We start from the raw sequence: 19,738 nt of genomic DNA on the forward strand, positions 1-19,738 counted from the left end.
AGCCCTGCCCAGCATGATGGCCGTGCCAAAACTCCCTGTGCATATGGCTAGTAAAGATTTAACATTTGGAACTGAATTTTAAGTTTTGATTAAGCTTTAATGTAAATAACTACTACATGTGGCCACTGTATTGTACAGGATACTTTAAAGGTACATCGTAATTTTCTACAAATAACTCAGTATTTATCTCAAACATCATAGAGGCAGTAATTAGGCTGATACTCTAGGACTGCATATGAAAAGTTGGATGGTCAAGCCTTACTAACGTGCAGCTGGTAAAACACCAAAAATCCCTTTGTGGAGCCAGTTTCATTCCTGAGTTCCCTGCCTTTGCTGGAAAGTTGAGGTGAGGGCAGACACGCATGGCTGTACTTGTTCTGATAATGACAGTCCATCGCACTTGTAGTTCCTTTTTGCTTGTCTCATTACAGAGCCAAGGTGAGTTTTAGGATGTGTAAGGATTTCAGCCAATGAGGGATCTACGGATGAGAGGCTGGGCTTCTCAAAGCCTAGGTGACATTAGGTGAACTTCTGATACATATTAGTAGCTCTTTTTTAATTCCTCTAATTCCTGCATAGATGGTTGTGAATCCCCTCTTTGTGGATATCTGCACAACAGAGTCATGCTTAAAATATCAATGTTATGTTTGATTAAAAAAAAAAAAAAGCTAGTCTTGTACCATTGAGCTTGGACATTGTCTAAGCCCACGGCATCCATTTTACAGGTAAGACAGGAACCAACTTTTAATGATCAGTGTCTTCCATTGTTTTAGGGATGATTATTTCTATGCTCTGTAGGAATATATTCCTATATATTCATATATAGGAATTCCTATATATTCATATATAGTAGTATGGTATGTACATGGGTAAGTATATTGTATGTGTTTGGAAAGGTGCAGACAACAGAATTTTATTATAAAGAGTTTATTACAAAAATCACATCTTTTGAACAATGTGGATACAGGCTACCTCTCTGGATACCTTTGCTTCCAACTGTGAATTGGCACTTAACATCACTGTATATTTTAAATGCTGGTGCATTTTTTTAATTGGAAATTAATTTATACTATTTAAGGATAACTTCTGCTAAAATGGGAAATACATGTTTCCTAATTTCATAGCTGTTTTAATTTCCACACCTTGAATTTTATACCAGAAAGGAACTGCTGGAATACATGCTTATTGGAAAAAGCATTTTTTTTTCCAAAAGAACAAGCCCTTGGGAGGAGAAGTATTGCTTAGTTCTGTTCAGTTTGCTGTGATGTCCCAGATGGTTGTCATGTGATGCATCCACATTTACTTAGGTGGTTTAAGGTAGTCAGTCCCTGGCTTATGATTACCCTCCCGTTTAATTCCAAAACAAGCCAAGGTTAAAGCTACTGCCGTGTTCACAGTGCGAGTTGCCTCTTCTGGTGTTTTCCCAAGAGCTGGGTTCACTTCCACGATATCTAGTCCTGAAAGTAGCCCTACAATAAAAAAAAAAAAATGGTAATGACAAGTAACTGACATTTTAAAGTCTGTGACAACTGGCTCCCAAATGTATCTAGTGGAGAAGAGGTGGTGACCAACAGCAAACACATTGTGTGTTACATCATGTGACGGGCAATCTAGAAGAACCAGTGGGCTTGCTTTCCAGGTCAGAGGGGCCCACATACACAATGGCCAAGTGCACAGCTGCTTCTTTTACTGCCTCGGATTTTTACCTACCTGTTTTGTGAATTTCTTCTGTGATGTAGAGACCTTCTCTATAAGATAGGCCTCCCACAACAGGTGTGCCGGTAGCCGGGGTGAATGCTGGGTCCAGTCCATCAACATCAAAACTCAAGTGAATGGGCCTTTTCTTCCTTTTAAGAAATAGGAGAGGCTTTCAGTTTAAAGTGGTTTAGGAATCAGTAATCAAATGTAAGTCTTACCTTGCTTTATAAAAGCATCTCATGGAAATCCCACGGTTTTACCTAAACTTTATTAGCAGCCTGTGCTGACAGGAACAGCAGAAGGAAACCTTAGTCACCCATGCTCACAAAAGCATCATACCTTCCCAGCAGGTAGCTGAACGTCTCTTCCATCACTTTGCCAATTCCCAGCTTATCCACTTCAGTCATTGAGAAATACTTAATGCCCAGAGTTTTTATTATATAGCTATAAAAGAACAGATTGAAGTTAAACTACGGTTAATAAGGCTGACTTTTATTACATTTCCTTTGGGTAGAAAGATTAATATAAGTCCTATGAACTGTGTATATATGCACTTAGTTGTATTTTAAGAGTAAATTGCTATAAATTGCCCGAATAATACTATGTGTATAAGTGACTATAAACACGTGCTTATGCAGATAAATACATGTATATAGTGAGATTTTTTAAAAAACTCTTACAGATTTGACCAGTAAAGCATACCTAGCATCTAAAAGAATATGGAATAAACTCACTGTTCCCCAGGGTCTACATCTCGCAAGCCGATGTACACAATGTCCTTGGCAGATATGCAGGGAGTCACCCAGGAGAGGCCTGGTACATCTGGGAACTAGAAACAGTGGTGTTTCCATTTAGATAAATATGTTTCTCTTCAGCGGGTCTGCATTTAATGTTGAGCACAGTCTGTTACATACATCATAACATTTCTTAACATCTATACTTCTGTTTCTCAAAAAGACTTAAGCCAGAATCTTAAGAGAAGTTTCTAAGGAGCAGGGAGGTACTCTTTCTCCTGTGGTTCAGATAAGTTCTTCCCAGATCTTAAGACATTAAAAGCCATGAATGGCCACACACTATCTCAGCAGTCAGAAGGCAGGCAGAAATTTCAAGGCCAGCCTGGACCAAGAACCTACCACACACACACACACACACACACACACACACACACACAATGTACTGTATGGCAAAGCTGTCATTTTGATAGGCACGGATGCAGAGGAAGTCACTTGGTAAAAAAAGGAAAACCTTGTGGTGTATCCTTAGAAGAGGCAGGAACCAGGAGCCCCACATGCCCGTGCCTTGTAATATACATGATTCTGGGCAAGTTGGTGACCTTCTGAATCTCTGCAGGCCTGTTTAGAAAGGGTTAGTCTGCCCCGTCTACTACAAAGGGTAGTTTAAGAATCCAAAAAGGAAACAACCCTCTGCGGCCTTGTTTCCACCAGGCATAGATTGAGAATGTAGTTAATAGGCCTGTAGTGGCTTGGTCTACACTGGACATATACACACTTTCCACCTTGACAGTACAGCTATAACTGTTTTTATAGCATTTTTATTGTACGAGGTATTACAAGTGATCTAGAGCTGATCTAAGGGATGTGGGAGGATACACACAGGTTATATACAAGTACTGTATCATATTGTTTGAGACACTTGAGCATCCATAGTTTTAGCATCTGACATCATGGGAACAACTGTTCAGGAGAAGCCCTGCCACCTTTATCGACTCATCTTTCCCTTATTTACTACAGAGATGATACCTTCAGTTATCCCAAGAATAAATTGCAGGAAGGCTCTCCCTATTTGCCTTCTGCCTCCAGAACCACTGCAGAGTTCCCTGGTGTGAGCATGCTGAGGAGCCTTTTACCTTTCCTTTCAATTCCTTCAGGAGAAAGGACACAGGTTGCCCATGCAGATTCCCAGTGCCGGTTGTCAGCGGAGTGTTGATGTCAGTGTGAGCATCCACCCAAATGACACATAGGTCAGGGTGGACCCTGGCGTGGCCAGAGATGCTTCCAATTGCCATACTTGGGAGGAAAAGAATGTGTGTGAACATGAAGTTTGCAACATCATCACATACTTCATATTGCTAGCTCACGTACTGTGCCTAGGTGATTATCTTTTATGCCCGGTTAGCTCCTCCACAGACCTTAAAGGTGCTGGTTAAACTAACAGTAGAGAAGAGGTGGTTCTCACCAGTCACTGGCCTGAATAATGTCACTAAAAAAGATGTGGGCGATTTTACTTTTTAAAAAATCTGCTCATAATAAAATCACAAATTATATCCAAAAAACACTAGCTACACAAATTCCTTAGCCTTAGATACTCGTTAGTTCTTGGGGCTGAACTCCTCTCCCTTGGTTAGCACTTGATTCTCTTTGTTCAATTGTGGCAGAGCCTTTCAGTTTTGTTTGTTTGTTGTTTTCTTTTTCCAAAATGCAGGCCTTTTATAGTTGGGAAGAACCCCTAGGAAGTTCCCTCTCATCTCCTATGGCCCGTGTCTCTGCCGAGTCAGTGCTCAGCTCCTTTAGCCACCTACTCCTACTCGAGCTCCATGCAAGGACCCACTCTGGTCATCAAAGCCATCCAAATACTCCTGACTCCAAACATAGAGCCAGTATGGAAGAATTAAGTGGTACCTCACTCACACAGAAGCTAACACAGCAGGCCAGACATAGGATGCCAGTGTCGTCACATCTGAAAACATGTATATGCCACTCAGAGTCCTGAGCATCCATATCTAGAACAATTCATGCCTTCATGCCTAGTATTGTTTGTTTATTGGGCTTGATGTCTGCTGTTACTTTCTCACCTTTGGGCTATCTTAACTGTTCTACTTCTAAATGTTCCACGTAGGAAAGAAATGGAACCCCAGACTTCCTTGCAGCTTTCCAGTAGAAGCCCCACTCACAGGTGCCAGGAAGGAACTGAGGGCATCGAAGGAAGCAGCATCTGCTTCAAGAGCAGGTCCTCGGGCCTCCCCAGGACTGGACCCCAAATTGAAAACAGTGAACCAGCTCTAAACACGACACTGATGTTTGTTTTGGTGAAAATGTAAAACTCATTATCTGACAATATGGATATGTGTATATACACACAAATATATACATACACATGGAATGGTGTTATCATTCCTGATAAAAAAAATTACGCAGGAGGCAAAGATAATACCTTTGTACATACTAAGTAGTAACATAAGGAAATCTACGCTGTTGATTTAGAACACAACATGAGATGCAACACAAAAGCAGATGTGTGTACGTGAGTTCTTTGAAAAGTTTTATAGTGCTTTTGTAATGAAAAGCACATGGTTTAAAATTGTTCACCTAAATGAATTGTGTACATAATCAGTAATCAAGTTTAGTAAACTAACTTTTCCCAGTGGCTAATCTTTAAAATGTAAGATTATGCTAAAATTCACAAATTAAATATTTTCTGTTGTATGGATAAAGATATTTTAAGACTTCAAATAGAGCTTGATATATGTTCCCATAGTAAATTATATAAATATATATATATATGTATATATATATGTATATATATGGGTTATCAACTGATATATATATATATATCAAGTGAGCTTTCTTGGTCTCTGTATGCCCCGGAGATGTTGGCAGTTCACAGACCTGTGGTCTCCACCCAGCACCACACTGACTCTTCCATTCTTCTGGGCCTCGGCCACCACAGCAGCCAGTTGTTCATTGGCTTTTCCCACGGATCGTGGATTCTTCACAATTTGAAAGGGGCTGTCATTAGGGACATCAGCAAAGGCCAGGTCCCCGTAGTCTCTCACGTCATAGTCTGCAGTGAAAAGTTTATTATCACTAAATAGAAACAGATCACAAGCCAGCCCTCTAGACACGACGTGCCACTACATGCGTACCTCATACCAGGCCATCCCTGTTTCCTGAGTCAATCCATAGAGACCGGATGCTGAAGGATGACAGTGATAACTGTGATCTTGATCTAACAGGGAATATCATGTTTTATGGCTCACCCCACCCCCACAAGCAAGTGTGTGTGGGTGTGTATAGGTGTGTTTGTGTGACCCTCAAGTGTTAAATGCTTTTTATATTTCTGTCATAAGCATGTTTGGTTTTTAAATTAATATTTCATATGTCCCAAAGAAAATACATCAGAAGTAGTTAGCATGCAGTAGTGAAATACTATAGCATTTTGTAAGTCTTTTGACTCTGCTTCAAAGAAGTAATCCTGGTCTTCTTTACCCAAGCTGTCACCTACTGAAGCCTTCAGTGTCTTCTGGACTCACCTGCATTGTGTGCTGAAAATGTTGTATGTGTTTAGCCCCAAACCTCCCAATTCAGAGAGTCTAGAAAATACACACGTTTTCACACTTAAAAAATAAAAACCGGCAGAGAATCCAAAGTTCCTTTGGACCTGACTGCTTTCTGTCATAAGCTCTGCCATGACTTTCTAAACTGGAGACTGTCCTGTAGCACTTGGATATAGGATCTGTTCATGGTATTGAATTAGCCATTGTTGAAGTATTTATTATATTCCTGTGAACTTAACAACAGATTCCAGAACTTTCAGCTGATGTAACATGTAACCAGTTTATTCTATTTAACCAAGGACAAGACCACTTACTCAGGCTTTCTATTCTCCAATGAGTGGCTTCCCTCCCTTCCCCGTCCCTCCCTCCTTCCCTCCTTCCTCTTCCCTCCCTCCTTCCTTCCACTTTCCTTCTTTCTCCCTTCCTCCTCTCACACTCCCTCCTGCCCTAGCTCCATTCCCATCCTCTTTCCTTTCTAGCTTTATGAAGTGATGTTTATCCATTAAAACTCAGTCAATTTAAATGTGTAGGACAGCAAATGTGGGAAACACCTACAATCTTGTAACCCCCCATCATACAAACACTTCTGTTCCTCCATCAGCAGTTGCTTGCCCCAACTCTCAACAATTATTTATTGCTTTCTTTAGCTGTGTTCCTGTCTTTCTGAAACCTGACCCCGACTATAGCTGCTCATTTGTGTGGAGCCTCTCACTTAGCACGCTATTGCTGAGACCCATCAGTGGCCTTGTCTGAGCCGCAGACTGACCCTCTCCATTGCGGAATACTTCAGCATTTCATGGGTGGACTGCTTTTTACCCATGAACCAGTTGGGGTACTTTATTCATTTTTTTTTATAAATATTGTTGTTACTTGTGTACAGGTGTTGTATGTTGACGAAACTGTCACCCTGCTTTCAAAATTGGCTGTCCATTTTGATCTCACTGAAAAATATACAGGTTCTAGTTGTGTCTCAGCAGCACTTCACTGCATGTATGTCCACATGTTTGCACACTAGATGCTGCTCCTGTTTCTGTTATTAGTACTGTCCCCTTTATCCTCACAAGCTAGGGATCTTCTTGCAATAGTAGGGTGTATTTCTTGCCACTATTATTTTTCATTTTCAATTTCCCTAACTTCTCTATCGGCCACCCAATCCTTTTTCTCTTATCATACATTATTTTGTACAGTCATTTGGCCAGAAAGACCAAACAGCCAAGTAAGAAAATGAGGCTACTCCACCAGCAGTGTCTCCTGGGCATCCTTCCCAAGGCCCTGTTTCTTCAGGAGGACATGGTTCTGTTGGTTTAGCAAATCCCTCAGAAACCTGTCCTTTCTTCAGAGTGAGGGGGACATTATGTGATCACCTTTCAGTTTTAAAGTTACCTGTTTCTTTAAGTTTCTCCACCAGACCAGCTTTCCTCAGTGCTGCGGGTCCTTTCTCTACCCCTCCTCGAGGCTGAATAACACGAAAAGCACAGTACTCAGTCATGATTGTGACTAGTCAACGCCCACAAGAAAACTTCCTCCTCAATCAATTGAATTATATTAGCATTCAGTTTTTAAGCTTCCGTGGGTCCAAGACCCTTATATTTTCCCATCGAATCTTCCTATGCCAGGAAGAAACTAGATCCAGAAAGTCATTTTCATCCTGGCAAATAGCAGACAAGTAGCCGAACTAGCTCCGTAAGTTGGTCTTGGAATACCAAACCTTGCTTGTCTCTTCCCAACGCACTCTGCTGTCTGAAGAATAAACACTTATTCCATGCAAAGCCACTAAACATGGACAGCAAGTCACAGCCTGTGTACACAGGTGGTGGTTTCAACGCTGATACAAAAACAGGATGCCTCTAATTGAGTCCAGAACAGGGAGTGCCATGAAGGCTGGCGACAACAGATGATCTCTGGGCTGGGTCTTGCAACACTGGTAGATGGTCAGGAAAGGTGACAAGGTGGTGAAGAAACATTGCAACCTGGGGGAAAATCTAGGGCAAAGGCCTCCGAAGGGGAAGAGTGTGACCTAGAGATCCACATGCAGGTAGGTCCACACAGCAGTTAGGGCTCTTGAGGAGAAAACAGACAACCAGGGAAATTGTCACCCAAGACTTGAAACCTTTATGGCCAGCACAGTATTTCAAATTCTCACCTGTTTAAACCTGATATGAAAAATCCATCTTGCTGAGTCCACATGCAGGAAGCTAGCCACCTTCCTATTCAGAAAAATTCTTCCCCAGAAGTCTAAAGAAATAAATCCTTTCTCTCTCTCTTTCTGATCTTGATATCCAACACTTTAAAATACTCCCTCCCCCCAAAATAAGACACAGAGAGTGATCTTATCCAGGAAATTGGTGACAAAAGTCACGTGTGCGTACCCTGAGGACTGGGACTGTAACCCTAAACTAAGCAAATACTTCCTCTGTGGTTAAATGACAGATGATTATTCCCAGCTGCTAGACAAATCCTTGGTGTCAGATTTCTACTGCTGGTCACCAGGTACCCTGAATACTCAGCCTGATAAGGTTCTTCTCCTTCCAGCTCATAAATCATTTTAAGTCTCATTTTTCAATTGTTTTATACCATGTACCTATATTCATGATGTTTAGCAGAAAGTCTGCATCCATGGAGACATTGGTAAAGTCAACTTAGCTTAACATAGCCACTAACTTAAACACTTATTCCATGCATGGGTTTGCATGGAATTAGTGTTTATTCTTAGCTTAACATAGCCATTAACTTAAGCCATCAAAACTCTTCTCTGTTTGGGGGTTGAACGATGCAGTATTCTTTCTATCTGTCTGTCTGTCTCTCTGTCTGTCTGTCTCTCTGTCTCTCTCTTTCTCCTCTCTTTCTCTCTTTCTATCAATCCCTGTGTGTGTATACCTTCCTGTGTATACACAGACACATAGCCAATGCACATGTGCACCATGCATGTCTGTGTGTGTACAGACCAGAAAGAAGACAAACTTAAGATATGATTCCACCAGGCATAGTGATGCACATCTTTAATCCCACCACTTTTGCTGAGGCAGGAGGATTTCTGTGATTTAGGCCACCCTCATTGTAGTGTGTGTGTGTGTGTGTGTGTGTGTGTGTGTGTGTGTGTGTGTGTGTCCTGGTCAGCCAGGGAGCCAGAGTTTCAACTCCATTTACCTTCCCAGTCTGGGATTATAGACATACACCACCACATCCAGGTGTTCTTCTTTAAACACAGATTTGAGGGTTCAAACTCGAGTTCTCATATAAGTGCGTTCCTAGCTTAACAGTCTTCCCAGTCCTGATGGATTCTTCTTAACTATACTTACCCTGGGTTCCTTTGGTCTCATTGTCAGGTGTTGAGGTTTGGTTTATTGCTATGTGTTGTAATGCTAAATGCTATACCCAAAGATCTAGGCCTATGAGTGACTTCTCATGTTTGCAAGCTTTTCTTGTGAAACCTTATTCCTTGATTTAAGACTACTGGTTAAATAAAATTGACAATTACCAAAGGGATTAGAGGTAAATAGGTTTGGAGTGACCTGGTTGGAGGAGGAGAGGCAAGGGACAAAAGGAATAGAGAGAAGAAGCCACCACAAGGGGAGATGGATGGTGAGCATATGGCCAGGAGAAACAGCAAGTGTCTGGGGTACACCGCTGGGGAGGTAGCCAAGCCAGCAGTTAGAACAGTAGATTAGGGGTGCCCCCCCCCCAGGAACTGTCAAAGCCAAATAAAATAGCCACAGTCTGAGTCTCATTTATTTGTAAGCTAGTCAAGGATAAGCTTAAATTGCTTGTACTATAGTCATGTTTCAACCTAAACATTTTTACCTGTGGGGTACTGTATGTTGTAGTGGAGGACAGACACATAAGTGATACCCCAAGTTAAAATTTAAAAAGACTCACTGGCCTTTCTCCTTCTCCTTTGCAGGCACCTGAAGGAATCCTATAGACCTCTTAGGGGACATTCTATTTGCTATGACCATTGGCATGTTTATCAGTGGAATGTGTGGGATTTATTTTATTTTATTTTATTTTATTTTATTTTATTAATACATACCCAGGCTAGCCTCAGACTCACCACATACCGGAGAATCACCTTGAACTTCAGATTCTCACACTTCTGGCCTTTGGGTTTGAGGGTTACAGGGGTGTGCTATTTTCAGTTTATGTGGAGCCCAACACTTTGTCTCCTTTGGGCTAGCAAAGCCTCCACCAGCCACACCCTAGCCCCTCACAGTGACATTTCTGGCATTCCATCTTATTTCTTTCATTAAAGCTACATCTTATGCTCAATGCTCATTGCTTTGTTTCTTTGCCCACTTTGAAAATTGCTTCGTCAGACCGATATTTAAAGTGTCATGCTCAGCCCCTAACTGGCCACAGGCAAGGCTTTCCTATAGAACTGAGCACAAGCTTTGGAATAAGGCAATCCTTTGGAAGCAAGGACACAGTGAAGGGCCCATGACTATGAGTAAATTGGCAGAGCTCTCTAAGCCTTGGTTAAGTCAACTGCTGGATGAAAACAGTGCCCCTCGAAATGAGGTGAGAGAGAGTGAGTCTTGTCCTCAGACTCATTCTGCGGTCCCTCTACTCTCCCTTTTGCCCGAATGACTTCTACCACGCTTAGGCCAACTGTGTATATGAATTGACAGTTCCAGCCTCTGCCAAGTGGTTTCCTACAGGAAAATATGCCTCTGTCCTTACAATCTTGACACAATGAGCTCCAGGCTCCTGTCCACGGTTAAGGAGAATCTCTGTCAGAGGAGCGTTACTGAGACCGGGAGAGGGCAGCAGAAGGCATTTGAAGATATTGTCCCCTAGAAGGGCTTTGGCCATGGTGGGGGGGCCTCTGCTGAAGCCCAGAGGCCAAAGTCTGTTTCCTTCCTCCTGGGTTCCCTCCCTCCTGGGGTCCCCCCCTCCCCCCCTTTTTTTTTTTTTTTGTCATTTTCAAGTCTGTTTTATAAACCATTCCAAGAATAAATGAAGAACTGGTGAGATGGTCCAGTGCTTAAGAATGTATATGAATCTTGCATATATATAAAGAATTAATATAAGAAAATTAAGAAGAAAAGTAAAATCTTTAAAAACAAAAGAACAGGTGAGCGTGTTATGGATTTTTTTAAAAAGATTGCTTCATTACTTGTGTGCATGCATGTGGAGGTTGCTCATGAGGCAGAAGATGGTACTGGATACTCTGGAACTTGAGTTATAGTCAATTGTGAGCCATCTGATGTGAGGGATGGGAACTGAATCCTTGTCTTCCCAAAGAGTAGCAAGTGTTCTAAACCACTGAGTCATTTCTCCAGACTCTTGTGGTTTTAAAGGCATCATACATATATCAGCAAAATGCCCCCATATTCTGGCGTTCTGGGAGAGCTCTTTGGAGTTTTTCCACAGAAGCAGAAATGCTGTTTACTCATGCCAAACACAGTCTGGGTCTCCAACCTCTCACTTTCCACAATTTGTGAAAAGAATGGGAAAAAAAGAAAAGAAAAAAGAAAAGAAAACCCAGAGTACACCTTTAGGCTTCGCAGTTTAAAAGGATAAAGGACGCCTGAGTCTAAAAGCCAAGAGAAAGACCCCATGTAAAACAGAAAAGACCTAGGAGTTACGTAACTGCCTTGTTTGACTTGGATTTTTACCCCTTCCTTTTTAAACACAGCCAGAGTTGGAGCCTGGGGCATTCTGTTTTCTCATTATACTTAGCAGCCTGAGTGTAGCCAAGCAGAGGGGGATGGAAGAGCCCAGTTAGGCATGCTGACATGTGTGATTCACACTTAGGTGGACGAAGCAGAGATTTATGGATCCATTAGTCCTGACAGGGTGCCGACTTGATGGATTTTGTTATTTGTTCTTTTTAAAGAGAGATGTAAAGCCCCTCTGCATGAACTAATACTCACAAAATCATTAAAGCTCAAAATACCATGAATTCTTCACAAACTTGCAAAAGCTCTGTTATTTAAGTTATCCAAATTAAAACAAGTCTAAAGGCTACCACCACCCCATTACATTTTTCTAGGTATTAATTATGTAACCAGACTAATGTGTTTTCTTATAACCTCTCACTCCTTACTCAGAAAACATCAAAAGCAGCAAGGGCCACAGCAACTACTGGAAAAGCGGCAGCCCCAGATACAGGTGATCTGCATCCAGATGACTTTTCTCAAACTTTGTAGTGACTCCGATTTACAGACTTTGGCAGGATTCAAAAGAGGAAGTGGGCTTAAGTCCACAAGTATACTGTGCCACACAGTGCTGAGGAGACTTGAGCACAAACACCTGGAGGCCAGATAGTGCTGGGAGCTTACAACCCCAAGGCAATGCCTGTTAAGTGTTAAAATGTAACATTTCCAGCTTGCAGCTAGACTGCAGTGCCTGGCAAGTGTTAAAATGTAACATTTCCGAATAAATTCTATAAATTCCAGTCATTCAAAGCCAGACTCACCTGTCCCTTTGAGAAAGGCGCTCCAATAATCTCTACGGGCTTTGGCTTGGAGCTCATGCTCTCCCAGGGTTCCAGCTGCTGCTGCTGCATCTGCATCGGCTGTCCAGCTGCTCACCACCAGCTGTAACCCTAAAAGACAGAGGGCACATCTTTTTTTCCCCTTATAATCAGGTTGGATCTGTTTATCCAACAACTGGCTCCACCCACTGAATGGAAGAACGGCAGAGTCAACAGAAACTCCTCATCCGAGGAATCACCCCGTTCTTCCATCAGCGCCTCTCAAGTCTCTAGTAAGTGAGCATTATTCATCCTTCCAGTTCACACCCTTTTGAAAAAGCCAGCTGGATGACATTAATCTTTCCTCAGACAATTGACAATTATGTGTGATTTCATAACTGCATGTGAAATGCTAGGCTTCCAGCCTGAGCAACCGCAGGGCAGGGCACTCACCTTTTCCAGGATTTAAGTCCACTGAGGATTTGCAAGGTGAGGCTAGAAGAGCAAGGGGTTCTCTTACTTCCCTCCTATTGAGAGCATCCTGAGTCAAGGCTTCAAGTACTGGGGAAAGCAGCTACTATGTGAGACACATTTCATGTGTCACTAGGTTACACTGCCTGGGAAAGCATATGGCTGGTTTTTGTTTTATATTATTATTATCATCATCATCATTATTAATTTTTACAGGAAGGCATCAGTTATTTCCCTGATAACCCAAAAGCAGTTACATTTTTGAAATACAGTCTCCAGGAAAATATCATTTTTGGAATCATGATATACCAAGATAGAGAACGCAAAACAGCTAACTTGAGTTTTTGTCATGTGCCAAGTGCTGTTCTAGTTAATGTTCTTTCGTTTCCTCTTTAAACTAACTTCAGGCTGAGAATCATTCTTATGCTGTTTTGCTGAGAAAGAGACCACAGCTTGGTGAGGTTGCTGGTCACATGCAGGTCGCAGAAGAAGACTAGAGATGGAGCAATGGGTATTCTGCACCCATCTAGCAGCTGGGATTCTAATCTACACACCAGCAGAGTGTCAGCAGGGCCCCCTGAGACCTAGGGCAGATGAGATAGGCCAGCTGGTAAAGCCCTGACACCAAGCCTGGTGACCTGAGTGTGACCCACAGAACCCATATGGTGGAAGGGAAGAGTCAACTCCTGCAAGCTGACCTCTGACCTCCATCTGGGTGATGCAGTCCCTGCATAAGCCACCCCCAACACTAAAGAAATAGTTTTAAAAGTATTAATTTAGAGGAAACACAACCAAGTATTCTTCCAGCTACAAAATTACATGATTATAATTTTAAAAAGAAAACCCACAAGTCAGAAGTAAATTTCTTTACCCTTGTGAGGACAAAAACAAAAACAAAACACCCAGAATTTTAATACCTCAAGACAGAGATTCCGTTCCCTCTAACATCAGTACATAGAGTAGTCCAATACGAAATAAACATTAACTTTATTGATTGAGTAAATGTATTGGATTTATTGAATGAATAAATCAAGAAGCCAAAGTCCCTTAGGACCATTTTGATGCCTCCTTTCCAAATATATTTTTTTCATATTTACTATGTTTTGCTGATATAGTCTAAATATCTGCTTACAGATTTTTGTAGTTGATTTATGTGAGACAGAATCTTCCTAGATATTTGAAGCTATCCTTGAACTCTCCTGCTTCAGTCTCATGAATTCTGCCATTAGCGCCATGCCTGGATGGTTCTTTATATAGCCCAAGTACTAACCTCTAATGGTGCTGACACTGTAGAGGACTTCTCTTAGTCTGTCAAGAACCAAACAGCTTTGTGCACCCTATCGTTGACAAGCCTTAATTTTCAGGTGGGCAGCTGAGCAGTTTTCACCATAAGATTTGGGAGTTCAAGTTTTACCTACTCCCCAGATCACGAGTGTGCACCTCTACATTTTTGTTTGCTTTTTGGAGACATGTTTTCTCTGTGTGGCTCTGGTTACCCTAGAACTAGCTAGCTCTGTAGACCAGGCTAACCTTGAACTCACAGAGATCAATCTGCCTCTGCCTCTGCCTCCTGAGTGCTGGGATTAAAGGCATGTGACACCATCGCCTGGCAATACCTCTACACTTTCTTCTATTTAATTTAAATTTTATTTTTCTCTGGACCTCTTGGTGCTGGGCTGTAATTCCAGCTATTTGGGAGGATGATGCAGAGGGATTATAAATTCAACACCTGCCTGGGCTATAGAGCTAGTTCAAAGGCAAATACAGAACCTGTCCCAAAGGTAAAAAGAAAAGGAGAAAAAACCTAATCCGGGTAGATTGTTTGCCTACCTGAAAGATACTGGGCTCAAGCCTCAGATGCCCGAAGAATTTGCTATTCACAGTAACTGCTGACTGCTCTTTTTTATTCTTTCTTTCCTTCTTTCTCTCTTTCTTTCTTTCTTTCTTTTTTTGTAGTTTGTTTAAATCTTCCATTTCCCTTTTATCTCTACCAGTTTCCTCGCCAGCACCAAATGGACAGCCTCCCTGTGTTACCATCGAGCTATTTCCATCAGATGCCAAGTTCCTGTTACAAACGATGTGCCACTCCACCCAGGTTCCTGTGCTCCGGGTTCCTCACCCGCGGCTGCACCAATCCATAAAGCCTCATTGGCAGGGCTTCTGGTAGACATTGGAGCCGCACAAAAGAAACAGGTGCTCCTCTTTTTCAAAATCAATTGATCTTATATTTACTTATATATGGTTCTTAAGTATGCAGAACGAGTTGGTGAGTATGTTTTGAAAACCATGCTACGGTGTTCACTAGCTTTTTTTTTTTTCTTTTGGTTTTGGTTTTTCGAGACAGGGTTTCTCTGTATGTATAACCCTGGCTGTCCTGGAACTCACTCTGTAGACCAGGCTGGCCTCAAACTCAGAAATCCGCCTGCCTCTGACTCCCAAGTGCTGGGATTAAAGGCGTGCACCACCACTGCCCAGCGGTGTTCACTAGCTTTATGCATTAATTTATAGGGATTTGCTGTCCAACTTTATCACCAGGGCTTTTCCCGGACGTCTTCCCTCAGGCAGATTGAAAGAACCACACCCTGGTTCTTGTGAAGGTTCTGCCGTATTATATGAGTTCTGAGAATCAGACTCAGGTTGTCAGGCTTGGGGGCAAGCACCTTTGCCTAAGATTGCCTAGTCTTCACAAAGGACTATTTTTTTCTATCTCCAAAGCTGCGTTCTCAGAACATCTAAGGCAGTGGTTTTCTGCCTGTGGATCACGATTCCTTTTGAAGTTGAATGACCCTTTCACAGAGGTCACCCTAAAACCATCAGAAGACACAGTTATTTACAATATGATTTATAACTGTAGCGAAATTAATAGTTATGATGCAACAACAAAAATAATTTGATGGTTGGGGGGTCACTACAACATAGGAACCATATTAAAGGGTCACAGTGTTAGGAAGTTTGAGAAGCACTGCTCAGGAGGAAGGAGAGGTCATCGGCCTAAGTCCTGGCAGAGCCCACTTTGCCCAGCCCAAGTCTTTCTTTAGTGTAGAGAATGTACACTGAGCTTTAAAGGTTCAATTCCTAGACACAGACCTCGTATCCACCCAGCTTCCTCTGTACCACAAACTGGGTATTTACAAATTGTTGATATTTGAAGGCAGAGACGTGCTTTCTGTATGGGTGTAGAGGAGTCCTTTATCTGTCCCCAGTTCTTGGTGTTTTTCTGGCAATCTTTAGTGGTGTTTGGCTTACAGGCACCCCATTCTAACCCCCTGCCTTTACTGCTATTCTGCCTGCCTCTACAGTATCATGTTCTCTGGAGACATCACTCACAATGCATTTTCAAATAATAAAGAAAATGGATTTTACAGTTTCATGATTAGAAGGTCTAAAAAGTAAACATTCCTTGCAGTCTACCTGTTTCTCTTTGGTGCTCCAAACTGTGGACCATATTGTTTTTATGGTATTTTTACCAGCTAGCTGACAGGACCTTTTACAGATAAAACCCAGGATTCTTACTACCCTTATAGAGAATTGGAAAATGACGCATGATTTCAGGAACACATTCTACTTAGTGTGTGGACTCCTGAAACTCCATACAGCTATGTTAGATGGCCGCCGAGATGGTAAGCATGTAGAGACGCTCATCAGTCTCTGGAAGAAACCCTCCTAATCTCCCAAGGGGGAGTGGCCTCCAGAGCTCAGTGAGCAGTCATGAGAGGCTCACTCTAGACATCTGACTCATGTTGGTTCATAACTATATATGACTACAGACTCCTCTTTCCCTTCTCTCTTGAGTCACGCAGTTGTGGAGCAAAGTTCACAGCAGGGTGGAGGCTACAAGAAACAGGACATGGAAGATCAGCGCCACTTGTCTCTTTGTGAGCCAAGCTGATCAGGAAGAGCCACTGAGGACAGGGGGCAAGGAACTGAAGAGGGCAGCTCTACCCACTTTGATCCTTGATGTCTGCAAAGCATGTCTGCAAACTCGACTGCTCATGCCCTGAACCACAACCGTGGTGTCAGGATACAAGACTTTGCCTCCTCTTGGAGGTTTTAGCTGCAGGTCCTCAGTAGAGATCTGCAATAGGAGGAAGACAACAAAACTCACGTGGAGATGCTCCAAACGGTCTAGAAATGACAGGAGTACTTGGTGCCTTGCATACATGAGTGGGGGACCAGAGCCATAAGACTGTTGTGTATAGCCTTTATGGACAGCCAGACTTACTCTGTGCTTAAATGCGGCCTGGAACATCAAAGACATGAGGAACAGCTGTATTGACTGAAGTGGGGTGGCCTGACCAAGCCAAACAAGCCACTTGAAGCTAGAACTGATCACGGACAACATAATTTGGGCTTCTTCTGTGCAGTTTCCATGTTCTTATGTCTACCTTCCCTATACAACATTTTTAAGAATCGTATATATTAGTTTTGCCACTTTTAAAAGATTCTTCCAGAAATGAAAAGTGATGCATTCTGAGAAATTGAAAATCTGCAGAAAATTCATCATGCTTCTACCCAAACCAAGAGAGACAACCCGTGTGTATACATACCCGCCACCACATACCTGTGCATATAACACACACACACACACACACACTTGAGGAAAGAAAAAAAACCTTCTGAGATCATGTGTGTGTTCATGCATCCCCATGCAATATGTGTGTGTGTGTGTGTGTGTATTTGATGGTTTTTTTTTTTTTTTTGGTTTGTTTTTTCGAGACAGGGTTTCTCTGTGTAGCCCTGGCTGTCCTGGAACTCACTCTGTAGACCAGGCTAGCCTTGAATTCTCGAACTCAGAAATCCGCCTGCCTCTGCCTCCCAAGTGCTGGGATTAAAGGCGTGTGGCACCACCGCCCAGCATATGTGCTGTTTTAACAATGTATTCTTTCTCTTTTCTTGGTCAATTAAATGACAAATGTACTAAATCCTACTTTTGGGAGAAAATTATACAGTTTTTGTGAGGATTTTTAGTGTATATAGTAATTGATGCTTGATAAAATTTTTATAATTATTAAAGGAAATAAAAAATATATTCTATTCATTCTGATTTCCATATGAATAGATAAATGTATATTTCAAATGATATAAGTTATTTTAAATAATAGAAATAATATATTTAAAATAAACATATAAATATACATTTAGCTTTAGTTAGACCCTCTCTCCTAATCTCTTTATCTCATTTCCTTTTTAAAATCCCTTTGTCATTTGACATCATATTCTGAATACCATTCCATAACCTGTCTCCTGGTTTGCTAATTTTCCTTCAAGTGTCTGTTTGATAAATTTTGTATTCAGTTATTGTTCAAATGTTTGTATGATTCCTTCTCCCAGTAGTTATTAGATTTATCTTTTCTTTCTTTCATGACATGTGTGTGTGTATGTGTGTGTGTATGTGTGTGTGTATGTGTGTGTATGTGTGTATGTGTGTGTGTGTCTGTGTGTATGTGTGTGTGTATGTGTGTGTATATGTGTGTATGTGTGTGTGTGTATGTGTGTGTGTGTGTATATATTGTGTATGTGTGTGTGTGTGTGTGTGTGTGTGTTATATGCACAGGTATGTGGTGGTGGGGGTTGGTGAGGTACACAGGCTCATGCTTGCGGATACAGAAGCCACAGGAAGATATCAGAATCTTTCTTTTTTGTTCCACCTTAATAAATATTTTCTGAGACAGGGCCTCTCAGTGAACCTGGGGACTGTGTTCTGGGTAGGTTAGGTGTCCAGTGAGCTCCTGGGATCCACATGTCTCTACACATGGCTGTGGCCTTTCTCCTCCCACACTTGTGACTAACACAGACTTAACTTTTATGTGGGTGCCGTGGATTTGAACTCAGTCCCTCTTGCTTTCACAGCAAGTACCTGCCCACTGAAGCCATCTCCCTAGCCTTCTTTTATTTTTATTAAACATAATGGTAAGTAGGACTTCACTATCCAGTAAACTGTTTGCTCAGGGCTTTCCCCTGTGACCTTTGATATGTATTCCACAGTCTTAACGCTTGTTGCACAAAGCTGTCTATTCCTCTAGTCCCATTTAATCTGATACAGTTCGCTCATTTTAGTTTTTGGTTTTGCCTTGTTTTGTGTTTTCTGTCTTACATGTACTTCAGACTTTTGAAGAATCTCTCAACAAAGATGCCCCTGATGTTTTCTTTGATTAAATGTAGACTTTGCCATATTTTAAAGGATACCAGGAAAGTAACATGGTGGATCTGGATAGTGTGAGGTGTTGATTAGCCCAGCTGCTCCTGGCTAAAGTGTGATCTGATGACTCTCTCCACTTCACACTTACTGTATTTGTCTTGGTGATTAATCCATGTCAGACTGATGATTTCATATGTGTGACTATCCTGATTCTCATCACTCTGACCTGACAATTTTCAACTCACTATGCTCTCTAAAGGCGGGTTGTCTGTTTCAATATTTTTTTTTTTACATAGATTGGTTGAAATCCTCTGCTCAGAAGAGCTCTTGTTTTTCTCCCATTTGTTTACCTAGTCAATGATTTATACCACCATGGATTTGTGCAGGCTTGGTTTACTGCATGAGGAATAATCGTTCCATTTGTCCCAGATTTTATCAGCTTTTAAAGTTTTCATTATATTTAGTTATGTTTACTTGTGTGTGTTTGGCGTGTTGGTGGTGTACATGAATACAGTTGTGCCCAGAGTCTAGAGAGGCCACTTGCTCCCTGAAGCTGGAGTTATGGGTGGTTGCAATCATTCTAATGTGGGTGCTGGGGGATCAGCCTGGGTCCCCTGTAAGAGTAGTGTTGGCTCCTAGTGATCAAATACTCTCTGCAGTCCACTTACCAATATTCGAAGCTAACTTCTACATGATCTACATAAATCCTTGCTTTACAGTA

At 41.8% G+C, this 19,738-nt stretch overlaps 1 protein-coding gene across 1 annotated transcript; it reads right to left on the minus strand.

The window, feature by feature from the left end:
* Positions 1–887: 887 nt before the first annotated feature.
* Arg1 (arginase 1) lies at positions 888–12,596 on the minus strand. Its single transcript, XM_028766499.1, has 8 exons — positions 12,411–12,596; positions 7,376–7,448; positions 5,325–5,499; positions 3,566–3,725; positions 2,433–2,527; positions 2,038–2,142; positions 1,711–1,847; positions 888–1,469 (listed from the first exon to the last, which is right to left on the minus strand). The coding sequence occupies exons 1-8, from the start codon at positions 12,504–12,506 to the stop codon at positions 1,300–1,302; spliced, it is 1,011 nt and encodes a 336-aa protein (XP_028622332.1). The 5' UTR covers positions 12,507–12,596; the 3' UTR covers positions 888–1,299.
* Between the last annotated feature and the right edge of the window lie 7,142 nt (positions 12,597–19,738).

The sequence above is a fragment of the Grammomys surdaster genome, unplaced genomic scaffold (genome assembly GCF_004785775.1).
Source record: "Grammomys surdaster isolate TR1022 unplaced genomic scaffold, NIH_TR_1.0 168, whole genome shotgun sequence".
Lineage (NCBI taxonomy): Eukaryota > Metazoa > Chordata > Mammalia > Rodentia > Muridae > Grammomys > Grammomys surdaster.

Coding starts and splice junctions, on each gene's coding strand:
- Arg1 (XM_028766499.1), bottom strand. CDS start 12,506: ATGCAGATGCAGCAGCAGCAGCTGGAACCCTGGGAGAGCATGAGCTCC. Junction 5,500..7,375: donor GGAGAAACTTAAAGAAACAG/GTAACTTTAAAA, acceptor TTTTCACTGCAG/ACTATGACGTGAGAGACTAC. Junction 3,726..5,324: donor GTGCTGGGTGGAGACCACAG/GTCTGTGAACTG, acceptor TTTCCTCCCAAG/TATGGCAATTGGAAGCATCT.